General features: G+C 41.0%; 1 protein-coding gene across 3 annotated transcripts in view; it reads left to right on the top strand.

Moving 5' to 3' along the window:
• Nucleotides 1-13,688, top strand: part of ptprfa (protein tyrosine phosphatase receptor type Fa) — a 490,757-nt gene that overhangs the window by 423,441 nt on the left and 53,628 nt on the right. For all 3 annotated transcript variants that reach the window (XM_066666356.1, XM_066666355.1, XM_066666354.1), the window contains one exon: nt 3,668-3,880. In XM_066666356.1, the coding sequence (XP_066522453.1) occupies nt 3,668-3,880 (213 nt within the window). The remainder of the gene's footprint in view (nt 1-3,667; nt 3,881-13,688) is intronic.

Below are 13,688 nucleotides of genomic sequence, written 5' to 3'. Positions count from 1 at the left end.
AGCGATAATCCTAAGGCAGAAATACTTCCTAGTGTTACTTTAACCTTGATCCAAACCCTAACACTACCTCAGGCCAAAAAAAACAGAGCTTGGCACTCACTCTAAGCTAATCCTTACCTTAGTCTAAATCTAACCTTAAACTCAACCCACAACTTCAGTCTAATATTCACACTAACCCTAACTTTAACCTCAAACCAAAACCTTAATAATGAGCTTCACCATATTTAACCACTTATGGGTCAGTTTCTGAGACTGGACTTTTATGTGACATATAAAATATGTTAATATAGATTTAACATAAAATAGGTCTGAATTAGGGCCCGTTCTGAGTGTATCCCCCTCTTGTGACCATTGGTTCCAGGCAGGACTCGGACCCCATGCTACCCTGACCAGGATGAGGTAGTAACAGTAGGTGAATGTATTAATGAATAAAATAGGTAAAGCTGCTCATGAACAGCTTAACTGACAAAATATAATATCAGAGGCTGTGTGTCCAAGAGAAAAGAGTGTGTAAGATGATGCTCTCTCTCCCCATCATTCTCCAGCATGATGCCAGCCAATGTTGGAGTCTGTGGGCTAACATAAAAGAATTGGAAAGTTAGGAAAGGTGTTGAGCTGTGTAATTATGCTAAATTTGTTAGCAGCTGGCATTACATGTTTTGGAGGAAAAAAGCATCACAGCTTAGAAACGTGTAGAGTCCTATCTGTTGTGGAACTTACACAGTGAGTAAAAAAATGTGGGGGAAAACTAAAAAAGGATTTTAGCAGGTATAAATATATAAATATATTATAAATATACCCTGTAAATATATAAATAAATATATTTACAGGGTAGTACACTGAGTGATCACTGGATTAGGGACACCTCCTTTGTATCTACACACATAGCTCCACTGACCAAACAGGAGCACATTGCAGTTTTTCTGTTGCTCTGCACACTTTCTTATCCCCATTTCACCCTGTTTTTCAATGGTCAGGCAGTTTTTCTAGTACGATCTGGGTGGTGGATCGTTCTCAGCGCTGTAGTGACTCTGTTGCGGATTTAAGCTTGGGCCACATGGGTAGTCGCCCAGTATGGCATCATGTAGGGGGTGGAAAAATGAAACAAACAAAAGAAAAACTGTGATATTTGTGCTGCATGTCATGTTACTAAATGAGCTTAGCTCAGTTACTTATTTTGAAGCAGGCGCCCTGTCATCATTCTCATGAGTCATGTAGCTTCCCCATTGTTGTCTGTTTTCCTGTCTGTTCCACCATGTGTTTTGTTTACATTATAACAGCACCTGGGTTCACTTTGCCCCTTGATTTTGACAGGCACTAGAGGAGATGGGAAGGGGGATGTCTACACTGGAAGCCTGCTGCAGAGGGGAGCAGGTGAATGAATCTGTGTCAAATAGCTCTTTTCGGCACATCTTATTTAGTAGCATGTCATAGTGTCACTGCCTGTTTTTACTTGTTTCAGTACTCATGGAAAAGTGCTGTTTGACACAGATTCATTCACCTGCTCCCCTCTCCACCGGGCTTCCAGTGTAGAGACACAACTCCACCTCCTCCTCCACCTCTCCTCTAGTGCTTGTCAAAATCAAGGGGCAAAGTGAACCCAGGTGCTGTTATAACGTCATCTGTTGTTGGTTGTCCTTTAGTCCTTCATCAGTGGCCACAGGACACAATTCACAGGATGGTGGTGGCTGGATATTTTGTTGGTGGACTATCCTGAGTCCAGCAGTGATACCGAGGGCTTTAAAACCTTGAGCAGAACTGCTGTGTCTGATCTACTCATACCAGCAAAACACACACTAACACCACTGCCATGTCAGTGTCAATGCTGGGCTGAGAATGATACACCTCCCAAATCAAACCTGCACTGTATGAGCATGAACAGCAGAGTTAAATTGGGATAAGAGTAATAACAGTGTGTAAATGAAGTAACTACAAATTGCTGCATTATGGTCAGTGAAGCTGATAAAATGGACCTATATAAGGCAGGTGTTCCTAATTTAGTGATCATTCAGTGCAGATTATAGTACTAGTAACACTAATTCTAATACGCCTTGAGCTTATTTTTTAGTTTTAAAAGATCCATAGTGGACCACATCATTCCTTTCTCCTACCTCTAAGCTGAGTTTTTTTTGTAAAGCCTTCATTGCTGTAACTACTCTTCACACTCTGCAGTCTGTCAGCGCTTTGCTGAACAGGCTTTTTAACAAATTCCTTTTTTTTCTCCAGCTCTATTTTGACGTTTTGTACTGCTGAGTTTTCAGCTACAGGCCTTCTCCTCCCCGTCCTTCTGCTGCTCCTGAAAAAAAAGCTAAAAAAAAATATTCTCTCTGCTCTTTGTGTTGTTAATACAGAATTTGTCTGGGGCTTTTTCTCCTGAGCTTGCTTTCTCACAAATGTGCCATCATCTGCAGGAAAAAAAATAAAAATAAATAAAACTCTCAAAACTTAAATATGAGGCCTGTTGAATATCAAAAAGCATCAGGGCTTGTGAAATAAATATACTCCAATGGAAAGCCAGGCTTTTGAAGCCCCCCCCCCAAAGTGTTTGGGTTTGGGATTGAAGAATGAAGTGTCTCTCGGTGGAGCCAGGCTTTCTTTATGACTGTTACACTCTCAGTTGAGAGGTGTATTACTTTGGGGAGCCGGAGTTGGAGTGTTGCTGTTTATTACTGCAGCAAGATTACGGTCGTTTTCCTGCATTCCCTCAGTGTTCTTCATTCACAATGCCACCACGCTCCATTTGTTCAAGTTTAATCCTGTTGCATTTGATTTGGCTCACAGCAGATTGTGTGTGAGTGAGGACAGAAGGGAGTGCAGCACTGAATAAGGTGGACGGAGGTGTTACGTAGCATCAGTAAACCCAGAGAGAGAGAGTGAGTGCGAGAGTGAGCCAATTTACAAAATCTTCCCCTTCCCCTACCCCCAAATGCACTCAATCAGCCATGACATGTTTGGGGTCTGAAGTTTGTTTCTTTAGTGTTTCTGTAGGCTGGTGTAGCATAGTGGATAACAGCTCCTCACACAGCAGACTAGGGTTTGATTCAAAGCTTAGGCAGAGAATCAAACATGCCTTTGGCATCAAGTGGCACAGTGGCTTGGTGGTTAGCACGTTCGCATTATGTTCTGCAGAAGACTTGAAAGGCACAATGGGAAAGAAAATTGGAAGTAAAAAGTTAGGGGAAAATCCCTAACTTTGGGCTAACTTTGTGTAAATCAAGATTTGAACTGGATCACAGTCACAGCTCCAGGGACCTGGAGGTTGTGGGTTCAAGTCCTGCTCCAAGTGACTGTCTGTGAGGAGTTGGTGTGTTCTCCCTGTGTCCGTGTGGGTTTCCTCCCATGGTCCAAAAACACACATTGGCAGGTGGATTGGCAACTCAAAGCTTTCCATAGGTGTGAGTGAATGTATAAGTGTATGTTGCCCTTTGAAGGACTGGCGCCCCCTCCAGGACCCTGAATTTTGATAGGCAGTTACAGACAATGAATAAATGTTGTTATATTACCATTATATTAAATTAAAAATGACAATAATATCGTTTATCACAATTATTTCTGGGAAAATATATTGGCCAGCAACAAATGGCTATTATAAAAGGCCTAGATGATAGCAGAATTCACTTATTAATCTTTAGGTGTGTCCCTAAATGACTCTGTGTGTGTGCATTAGCTGTTGGAGAATGGAGAATCCAGTGCAAGTAAGAGGAGGAAGAGGCAATCTCCGGACTTCCTGAGGCCATACATCGCTGCCAAACTGTACTCTCTCCCTGAAACCTTCATCCTGGGTGATGAGAAACATTACAACGGCTATTACAACAAAGCTCTCCCTGGCCAGCAGCAGTACCGCACCTTCATACTGGCTGCTCTCCAAGACCACGACTCAGTAAGTCTCTCTCTTATACACACACACACACACACACGCACAGTCTTGTCTCCATGGCTTAAGGGGGCATTACATAGACATCTATTCATTTTTGGGAGACTTAACCTTACACTCAGCCATAACGACTTCATCCCTAACTGTAACACTAACCCTATCCTTAATACATCATCACCCTAAAATGTAATGATTTACACATTATGGGGACATTATGTGTGTCTCTACGTTTTGACTCTGTAAAACAGTGGTTCTTTAAACTTGGACGCCCACATACATATGTTTTGCTTCCAGACCCCACTGGAATTTATATTAAACATTGTAATTTATACAAAACTGCAACAACTTACTGAATAAAGCAAAATAATGTGAAAAATTAGCTTTACTGTGGAATTATTACCAATGACTTACATTATGTAACCCATTCATTTGCCTTGCTGCCTCCCCCCCCACCCATTCAATATGCATCCCCCTACAATAGCCCTCCCCCTTTAGGAACCACTGATTTTGGTCTACACAACGTGATGAATTTCTAGTCCACATCAAAACACACACAAATTACACACTGTTCCGGGGGGCTTACTCTGACTCAAAGGACAAAATGACATAAAAATACTAACTGTAACTAATTCTAGCACTAATAATAACCGTTCCTTACTGTGCAATACACTTTTAGTGGTTGGCTGGTGTTGAGTCTTTTCTAAAAGGTCATTTCTCTATATAAAATGCAAATGCTGTTTACTGTTTATAATGAAATGCAAATATGACACATATTCAAATGCCAAAAGATAGAAGTGCAGCAGATACTGTACATTCAGGCACCACACTTCTGAAGTCAGAAAATTCAAGAAACAGTAGACTTCTTGTTCAAATCATGTTTTATTCAAGTCACTTTTTTGTATAGAGCTTTTTACAACCAGATGGTGTCAAAAAGAAGCTTTACAGAAATGAGAAAATAAAACAAAAATGAAATTCACAAATCCAGATGAGCAAGTCAAAGGCAAACGTGGCAAAAAACAAAGCTAGAGGAGGGAACCTTGGAAGAAACCAAGGCTCCCAAGTGGGACACATCCTCCACTGGTCAAACAAATTATAAATATTGCATTTTAGATGTTCAGTTTTCACATTTTGAGATTCATTACAAGACTTACTTGTAAAAAATAGGCTACAAATTCATTCATTCATGCCCTCACACTTCCAAAAGAGTAAGTTACTTCTGATGTTTTTCAAACACAGTTATTGAGATATCTAGTACCTGGTTACAACAGGTTGAATTTGTGTTCATCTTTCAATGTGGTAGTAAACTGGTTTATATTTGGATGCTGTTACCTTCTACCTGCACTAGAAAGATACAACTGGCAAACAAACACAGGAGGGTCATGGCAGCACCCACAGGTTTTGTGAATAGTGGACAAATATAGTACAGAGTGTGTAAGTCTAAGAATGTAATACATATTTATTTTTTTAACAGTACTGCTCCAGTTACTAGCACAGGGTATACAGTGTACAGATATATAAAATATAGTACAGGGATATGGTGAATCGTCACCTAATTGAGACACAATGCATATTTAACCACTCAATGCTATTGTTATACATGCACAAATCATGTCTCAGCCATCTGAGGCCAAGAATCCTAGGCTACATTCACATTACCGCCCTCATTTTTCAACTTGGATTTATTGCTAAGATCGGATTTGGCTCTCTGGAGAATTCACATTCATAAATGTAAATGGCCCGTGTTTGTCTTCAATGCGAACAAATATAAAACACCATGCATGTGCATATTAGTGATTCATTGGATTAAAAATGGACATGGAAATGTGTGCATTACATTTTCCTCTGGAGGACAGCAAACAGCTTCTCAACTGTGCATGAGTAGGATGAAGAGGCCAAAAAAGCCAGCTGGCTTGCTTTTACTGCCTCAGCAGGTGATCGGCTCAATGCAGTGCACACTCTAGGTCATGAAAGAATGTACTTTGTATTATCAAACCAAAGGTTTGGGTGTCTGTCAGGATGTCTGTCTCACTGTTTCTGTGAAGGTTGAATGCCATCCCCCTCTCAGTGCATGCATCTTGTAGCTAAGAGTGCAGTTCAGGACTTTTAGGATAGCATTGTGTGTGACTGTGGAAGTCTCAACACAAAATGCACAGATGATAAAAAGGACTCCAATTTGTGAAGTATGTGTGAACATAATAATTCTTTAATAATACATTTTTTAACTGTTAATGTCCACATTAACAGTGTAGCTGAGTGTTTGCCAAAACCCTGTACAGGGACATAACAGCCGCAATGATATCTGCAAAAACCTAATTATTCTAATCCTCTTTTAAATAAAAACATGTCTTTATTGCTGCAGAAAGCCTTGTTTCGAGACCTGTACCCTCGAGTATATGTATATGTATTAAGCACACAGTTTGGGGACTTTAGAGACAATTTTTGTTGCATTTTGTTGTTGTTGTTGTTGTTGTTGTTGCTTGGGTGATTTTCATTTTAGTTGTAAGAAGAGATGCAGCGTTGCAGTAAATTAGAAGCAATTAGCAACAGGAGTGTCTGTGAGGAACAACAGCACAGAGTAGATGAAATTGAAACACGATTTGGCTCCATATGCCTGAAGTATACATTTAGGAGAAGAGAAGAGACGAAGAAGAAACAAAAACCAGAGGCAATAAGTGAGTGGAAGAGAAAAGATGAGAAAAGAAAGCAGAGGAGAAGAGAAGGGGAGACAAAAGCATAGCAGAAAATGGGAAGAAAAAGGGAGCTGGCGAACAGTGTGGGGAGCTGTGAAATTGGATAAAAGAATCAGTCTGTAAAGCAGCTTGATCATTTAGAGCTAAACAAAATGGCAGAGAGAGAGGGAGAGCACCACGGGCCTGTGTTTGAGTGAGCAGAGGACAGCTGAGGCAGGATGGGAGATAAAGGGAGTGAATGTGGAGGAGAGAGGAGACAGTCAGCAATAGCGTTATTACTGTCAGAGGCAGGAGAAATAAATATTCAGCCTTAATGCTAAATAAACACGTCCAGGCTCTTTTAGGCTTCACTTGGCTTTCTATCTGTCTGAATGCAATTCTGCAATTAATCTAATTTTGTGTCCCTTTGCCCTCCTCTTGAGTTTGCCTCTTGTTTTCTGTCTCTCGTTTCCTCTCATATACTTCCTCCCACATGCACACACACACACATTGTTCTGATGCTGGTAAGTGTAGGGGCTTCAATGAAAGGCGGTGCATTACTCACTCAGTGGGACGCTTCCATCAGATAGAGGAGCTCAAATTGATCAGTGTGAAAGCTCCCCTCGGAGAGGATCACTCAGGGCTTTCTGCTCCACTCTCCAGCAGCCGGCTGCCATCACTCACAAAGTTTTCCTCCTGCATTTACCCCTCCAGTGTGACAGAGACACTGAGAAACAGTAAGAGGGAGGGAGAGACAGAGAATAGACGGGGCAAAAAAATTATTTTAAGTCTGGATGTTCATCTGTGATTTGTGCTTGAAAAAAGTTTAACAGAAGTCAGAACTCCTCTGAGAAGACACAGCGACCTGGTTTTTAGCTCTGCATCAGTTTAGAGTCAGATCAAATCTTCATTCATTCATTATCTGTAACCGCTTATACAGTTCAGGGTCGCAGTGGGCCCAGAGCCTACCTGGAATCATTGGGCGTAAGGCGGGAATACACCCTGGAGGGGGCGCCAGTCCTTCACAGGGCAACACACATTCACTCACACCTACAGACACTTTTTGAGTCAGCAATCCACCTACCAACGTGTGTTTTTGGACCATGGGAGGAAACCGGAGCACCCGGAGGAAACCCACGCGGACACAGGGAGAACACACCAACTCCTCACAGACGGTCATCCGGAGTGGGCCTTGAACCCACAACCTCCACGTCCCTGGACCTGTGTGACTGCGATCCAGTTCAAATCTTGATTTACAAGATAGACCAAAGTTAGGGGTTTTTCCCCCTTCATTAATCATCCATGCTTAGTCCTCTGAGCTCAATATTGCTCAGGCCAAAGTTAGTCACTATCAATGCACTATTAATCACTGCATTAGGCCAGACGTCCTGTATTTTTAGCCCATGTCCCACCGCCCCAACTTATTTTTGGAATATGTACATTTGTTCCATACTTCAAAAGCAACAAATTGCAGGCGGTTTGACAGAGTAAAAGTCAGCCAGAATTTTATTCACAGAAATGTTTCACAAGCCAGAGGGAGAGAATGCGAGAATGATGATATCACACAGGCGTTACTAATAGCATAACACCAGTAGATGTATCTACACTGCTGTAGAGACACCCACAGGCTGTTTGGGGAGACACCCGTGGGCAGAAAATAGAATCACAGCCTACAAATGCAGGAGCCTGCCACTTATGAGTAGAAGGAAACAACTGCCTCTGAGGATGTCCTAAAATGTAGTGTCTATGTAATCTAGTGTTAAGCCTCAGTCACTGGAATTTTGCATTTATTTTCGCCTATCAAACTGGGCGTGGCTGCGGGCGAGGCCAGGAATCAGAGCTATAAACAGTCCTCCATTTTATTTCTCCAACATTTCTCCCAAAATCAAGGGTAATACTGAGGAATTTGTCCTACCTTGCTGCACTTACACCTTCTACTTTTCTTGGAAGGTTTTACACCAGACACTGGAACATTTCTCTGGGATCTGCATTCAGCCACAAAAGCATTAGTGAGGGCAGGTGCAGATACTGGATATTAGTTCTGAATATCAAATGCCACTCTTGCTTATCCCAAATTAATTGAATGGAGCTTTGTCACTCCAGAGAACACAGTTCCAATGCTTCACAACCCGGGTCTCTTCTAGACCTCACTTGGTGCACTGAGATTAGTGAGCACAGGCTCATGTGCAGCTGCTCCAGAGCATTTCATATCATGCTTCTCGACTGAGGGGATATAACCTGTGTTCACAAAGGTTGCACTTTATTTAGCTGCATTCACTAATTATACGTGCAATCTATTCTAGAGCATGTTGCTAAATAAAATGTGTCATTTCTTTTGGAATATGGAACCATCTCTGCATGTCTGAGTAACATTAACATGCCTCATTTCATACACGAGTGCATGCTTACAAAATAAAAGTTCTTCTGTGAACAATGTGTCCATTGTGACCACTCACAAAGAGAACATATAGTCAGTATTACCCAACTCTACCCAACACACCCCACCCCTGTGCTGCACACAGTTTTGCTATAAATAAATAATTCTGCTATAAACATACTAATACACACCCTCAGCCACGCGCGCATACACACACAAATAAATACATACATAAATAAAAATTAGGTGGATTGACTAAAAATTGGCTGCAGATTTGAGTGTCTAAATAACTGGGTGCATGAGTGTTGTATTGTGATGGGCTGGTTTCCTGCCTAAGGTGTGCTGGCATCTGCAAACCAAATATAGATAAGGCAGTTACTCATAAATGAATGAATGAATGAAAGTGAAAGAATAAACATAATGTAGTGTATGATTTTGCCACATTGCAGTATTGAACATAGTCCTATGCTCTGGCTCAACATTAGCCAAATATTAGTGGTGGTATCTTTTTTTTTTTTTTTTCCCCTTAGCTGTGTTGTTGCCTATTAGAATGCAGCTTGCTCAGGCTGTTGGAGAGAGCACAAAGAGGCTGAGCACGTGGACTTTAAAGTGAATTACGCCCAGCAAATTGATCCATTTAACTTTATTATGTGACACATGGATCAGAACGCCTCTCCACAAACAGCTTTATCAAGGTGAAAACAATGAAGCGGGTCTTACTGGAGCGAAGATAGGACGCCCTCTGGCTCTGTTTATGACAGAATAGAGTTTGTGATAGCTCCTTAATTACCGCCGTCACTGATTAAAGAACCGCTATCGACTAAGCTGCTCGCTCTTGCTGTGGGCTGCATTAGTCCTTCGTGAAACAAGTACACAAACATGTTATTGTTAGGGATTAAAACTGAAAACAGAACATTTGAGCAAAGTAGATACTGGCAGAGTAGATGTGGAGAGCTTGGAGAGGAGTTTCCTGCTCTAACTTGCTTGGCTTATGTTAAACTAATGTTGGCCTATAGTTAAGCGAATGCTGAGCTAGTCATGATTGGGATATAAATGTATTAAAGCTGCTGCCACTTAGTATTTTGGGAAAGTAACAATGCTTCAGATGAATTGTGGAGGTGATATCAAAACAAAAAACTGGGGAGGAGTAGTTCTTTACTTGAAAGACTCTTGGATATAGGATATATACCAACTAGCCAATATATTAAAATTACTTCTGTGTATCTACACTTATTGTCTATTTTATGAGCTCCAATGACCACAAAGTCTCCCAGAGAACAGAGTTTCACCACAATCTCAGACGTTTCCTTTAATATAGCAACAAATTGCTCCCAAGAAAAATAATGGGCTAAACTTTGGCCTTGTCTCCAGGAGATCAACCTTGATATTTCTGGGTAGTTGAGATGGCCCAGTGTTTTCTCCATGACTAAGCACAGCCATACGTGTTGCAGGTGTCTGTTAGTTGACATAATAAATCTAGACGGTTATGTTGCTTTTCCACGGCATGGAACCTACTTGACTCGACTTAGATCGGCTCTTTTGCTTTTCCACTAGATAAATCTGGTACCTGGAACTAGGTTTTTTTTTGTAGTCCCTGCTCGTGCCTGGTACAAAATGTGATGTGTACCTTGCAGAGCTCTGATTAGCCAGAGCTAAATCAAAATGTAGACCTCTGACACAAATTAGATGCGTGTAAACTTTCCCAAGTTACAGCGGCATTTTTTAGTCGACTAACACCCCGTGGTGTTTTGAAGAGGTTGAAAGGCTCTTGGACCGGTGGCTGACGAAAATCTGCAAAAGCTGTATGTGCAACAAGCGAATACTGGGGCACAAAGCTGTGTTCAGTCCAAAAAACAAAAACAACATGCTTTGCCACGTCACCAGCTCGATTTCATAGGGGAGCTGTGCTAGTGGAAAAGCAAGTCGAGCTGTGCCTAGCCGATTTGAGTTGAGCCCATGGGAAAGCACAATTAGTGTTCTCTTCCATGCACAATCAGATGTCCAGTGACACAATGTTAGCAGCAGTTCAAAAAGAAGAGGCAGATAGCTTCACATGTCTCCCAGGCTGATGGTATTGTGTGTGACTGGGTGACTGCTCTCTGAGCTTGCGGGTGGAATTGGTAATGTCTAAGTTGATGAGAAATTTGGGTAAAAATGAAAAGCTTCTCAATAATTTACAAACTGGGACCTTTCGCAGTTAAAGGAGGAACACAAAACGGAGCCAAGATGTCTAAATCAACCTACCCCAGAATGATCTGTTGTCTCCTCTGATTTCCTTCATGGAAAATATGAATATTTGATACTGTTTGACAAATGAATATTTTTTATGATCTCTGTAGTAGCTATGAGTCTCCTGTTAAGATTGTTTTGTACTTAAAAATAGCTGAGGAACACTCTTTGGAAAAACTGTCACTGGTGGTATCCTCAAGGGGACATATTCAGGAGTTTTATTTAGGTAATCTAATGTCGCTTTTCCACTGGTCGGTACCTACTCTACTTGGCTCGGCTCTATACTCTTTGTTGGTCACTGGTACGGGTTGGCTTTCCATTGCAGTGGCTCTCCCGGAAATGTAGTTGGTTATGTAGCAAAACACAGATCCTGTTGGAAACTACAACAACGATGGCAGTAAAGTGTCATTAACTCATCATATATTCACACATTGTTTTTGTCTTTTGAGATTGAACACAGCTCCACGCTTGAGATCAGACAGGTCAGTAGAGATGGTTCCACTCCTTGTTGCATTGTTCAGCTCTCACTGGATTTTTACGCCAGGCATCACTCCAAGGAAGGTTTCAAACTTTTCAAAAGCACACAGCATAATACAGAGCTGCTGTTGTGAACACCTTTAAGGAACACAACAGGACACAAAAGTACTGCTTTACCTTTTAAAGGTACTTTTACACTGTTTGTAGCTTTAGTGACAATAATGTTCCCCTACTTATTCCTGAGAGTGTGCTGACCCAAGACCACTGCTGTGATCTCTGTTCATAAATACACTAGCACATTACTGTTCATGAATATCTTCCTTAAAACAAACACATACATCGCACCTCTCTCTCTCTCTCTAAATAGTCCCAGTGCTCCATGCCTGCAGGCTTCACACTGTAATGAATCACATGCATCTGCAGAGCTGGGATTTTTATTTTATTATTTATTTTCTTGGTATTCCTGCTGTCATTTCCAGAGGGAATGGGGAAGGTGTCGCGCTGATGGGATTTGTCCTCAAAGGCCACTGGTGCATATCCTCCAACTCTCGGCAGGGTGGAGGATTCCCTCTCCTCCCACTACACTCCCTACTTCTCTCCCTCTTTCACTCTATCCTTCCATTCTCTGCCTTTCTCTCTCTCTCTCTCTCTCTCTCTCTCTCTCTCTCTCTCTCTTATGCCCTGCTGCGCTATCTAAGAGCTGTTTCTAAAGCGATTAGCGGGGCTGGTTTTCAGGAGAGTTCATTGGTTTCTCTGTGGCTTTGAAGATTTGTTGAGTTTCTCCTTCTCTCGCTGTAACTCACTCTAATAGAGCTCATCCACAGCGTTTAGCCTTCAGTCAGCAGTTCACACAGCTGTGCTACATCTGGAGCTGCAGCATCATTGCCCCTCTGCATCCATTTAACCTTTACAAGTCTGCTTCTTGTCATGATTTTGCAGTAGTCTTTAAATGTAAGAGCCTATTTACATACATTGCTGCGTTGTGAATTCCAATTACTTCTGAGTCTGCATATCTGACATTGCCCTGTCAAGAAATGGGACAAATTAAGCGATTATTCCTTCTACTCCATTGTCACTGTGATTGTGAAATAAAAGTTTAGGTCTTGTACTTTGCAAAAACTTACTCCACTTTGTTTAGTGAGCTATTAGTAAATCTAAATATACAGCATGCCTGTTTTCATGGGTCATAATGTCAATTCATATATGTACTCTGTGTTTTCAAAGGTTTGTTTATACACATTATAATTAGTTAATTCATCGCCATTAATTTGCACCTACTGTGGACAAAAACATTCCATTTTGCAAATATGGCATTTTTAACTAGGGCTGGCCTTGAATATTAGGCTATTCAAAATTTGGTTATTCCTTTTTCAATGAGTTTTTGGGATTGGTATATTGTTTTATTTATTTATTTTTTTTATTTTTTTATTATGTGGCTTTTGATAAAGGAATGAAAGAAACACTCTGCTCCCCAGCACTCCAAATGCATTCTGTTTCATAAATATAAAGATACTAAATGAAGCCTAAAACAGTCTACAGCAACCTACTTACAACAAAGCCTAGAGGAGCTACAGTTAATTTTGTGAACTTTATATCACGAATTAGAGCACCCCCACAAAGCCCTTAGAGGAATGAGTATGTACGAGTTAGAGAAGCCCTAAGAATTGTATTGGGAAGAACTCTAGTTCATAGATAAATATGAAATTTAATCGGAAACTTTGGTCAGCTGCACATTAAGCTAAGGCCACCATGCTCATTGCCAATGCAACACCATTCATTTAATATTGGGAGAAGTTAGAGTGGTGCTTGTGATCCAGAATTAATTCAATAACATTTGCACAGCAATGTTTTGATATCTAGCGTATAGCCTTACCAGAAGAGCAGAAGTTGTTACTGCAGTAAAGGTAGACTTAATAAATAGTATTAATGTTAGAAAAATGTTGGATCAGCAGATACACTCCAGCTCCAAGGCCATGTATTATGGCATTAAAAGGCAAAATTACTGTAGCTGTTAATAAATCTGTAGCTTTTGCAAATTGAAAATACAGATTGAACTACTCAA

Source organism: Hoplias malabaricus, chromosome 3 (assembly GCF_029633855.1).
Source record: "Hoplias malabaricus isolate fHopMal1 chromosome 3, fHopMal1.hap1, whole genome shotgun sequence".
Taxonomy (NCBI): Eukaryota; Metazoa; Chordata; class Actinopteri; order Characiformes; family Erythrinidae; genus Hoplias; species Hoplias malabaricus.
The sequence above is the reverse complement of the archived record's forward strand: the minus strand, read 5'-3'. Positions and strand labels throughout refer to the sequence as shown.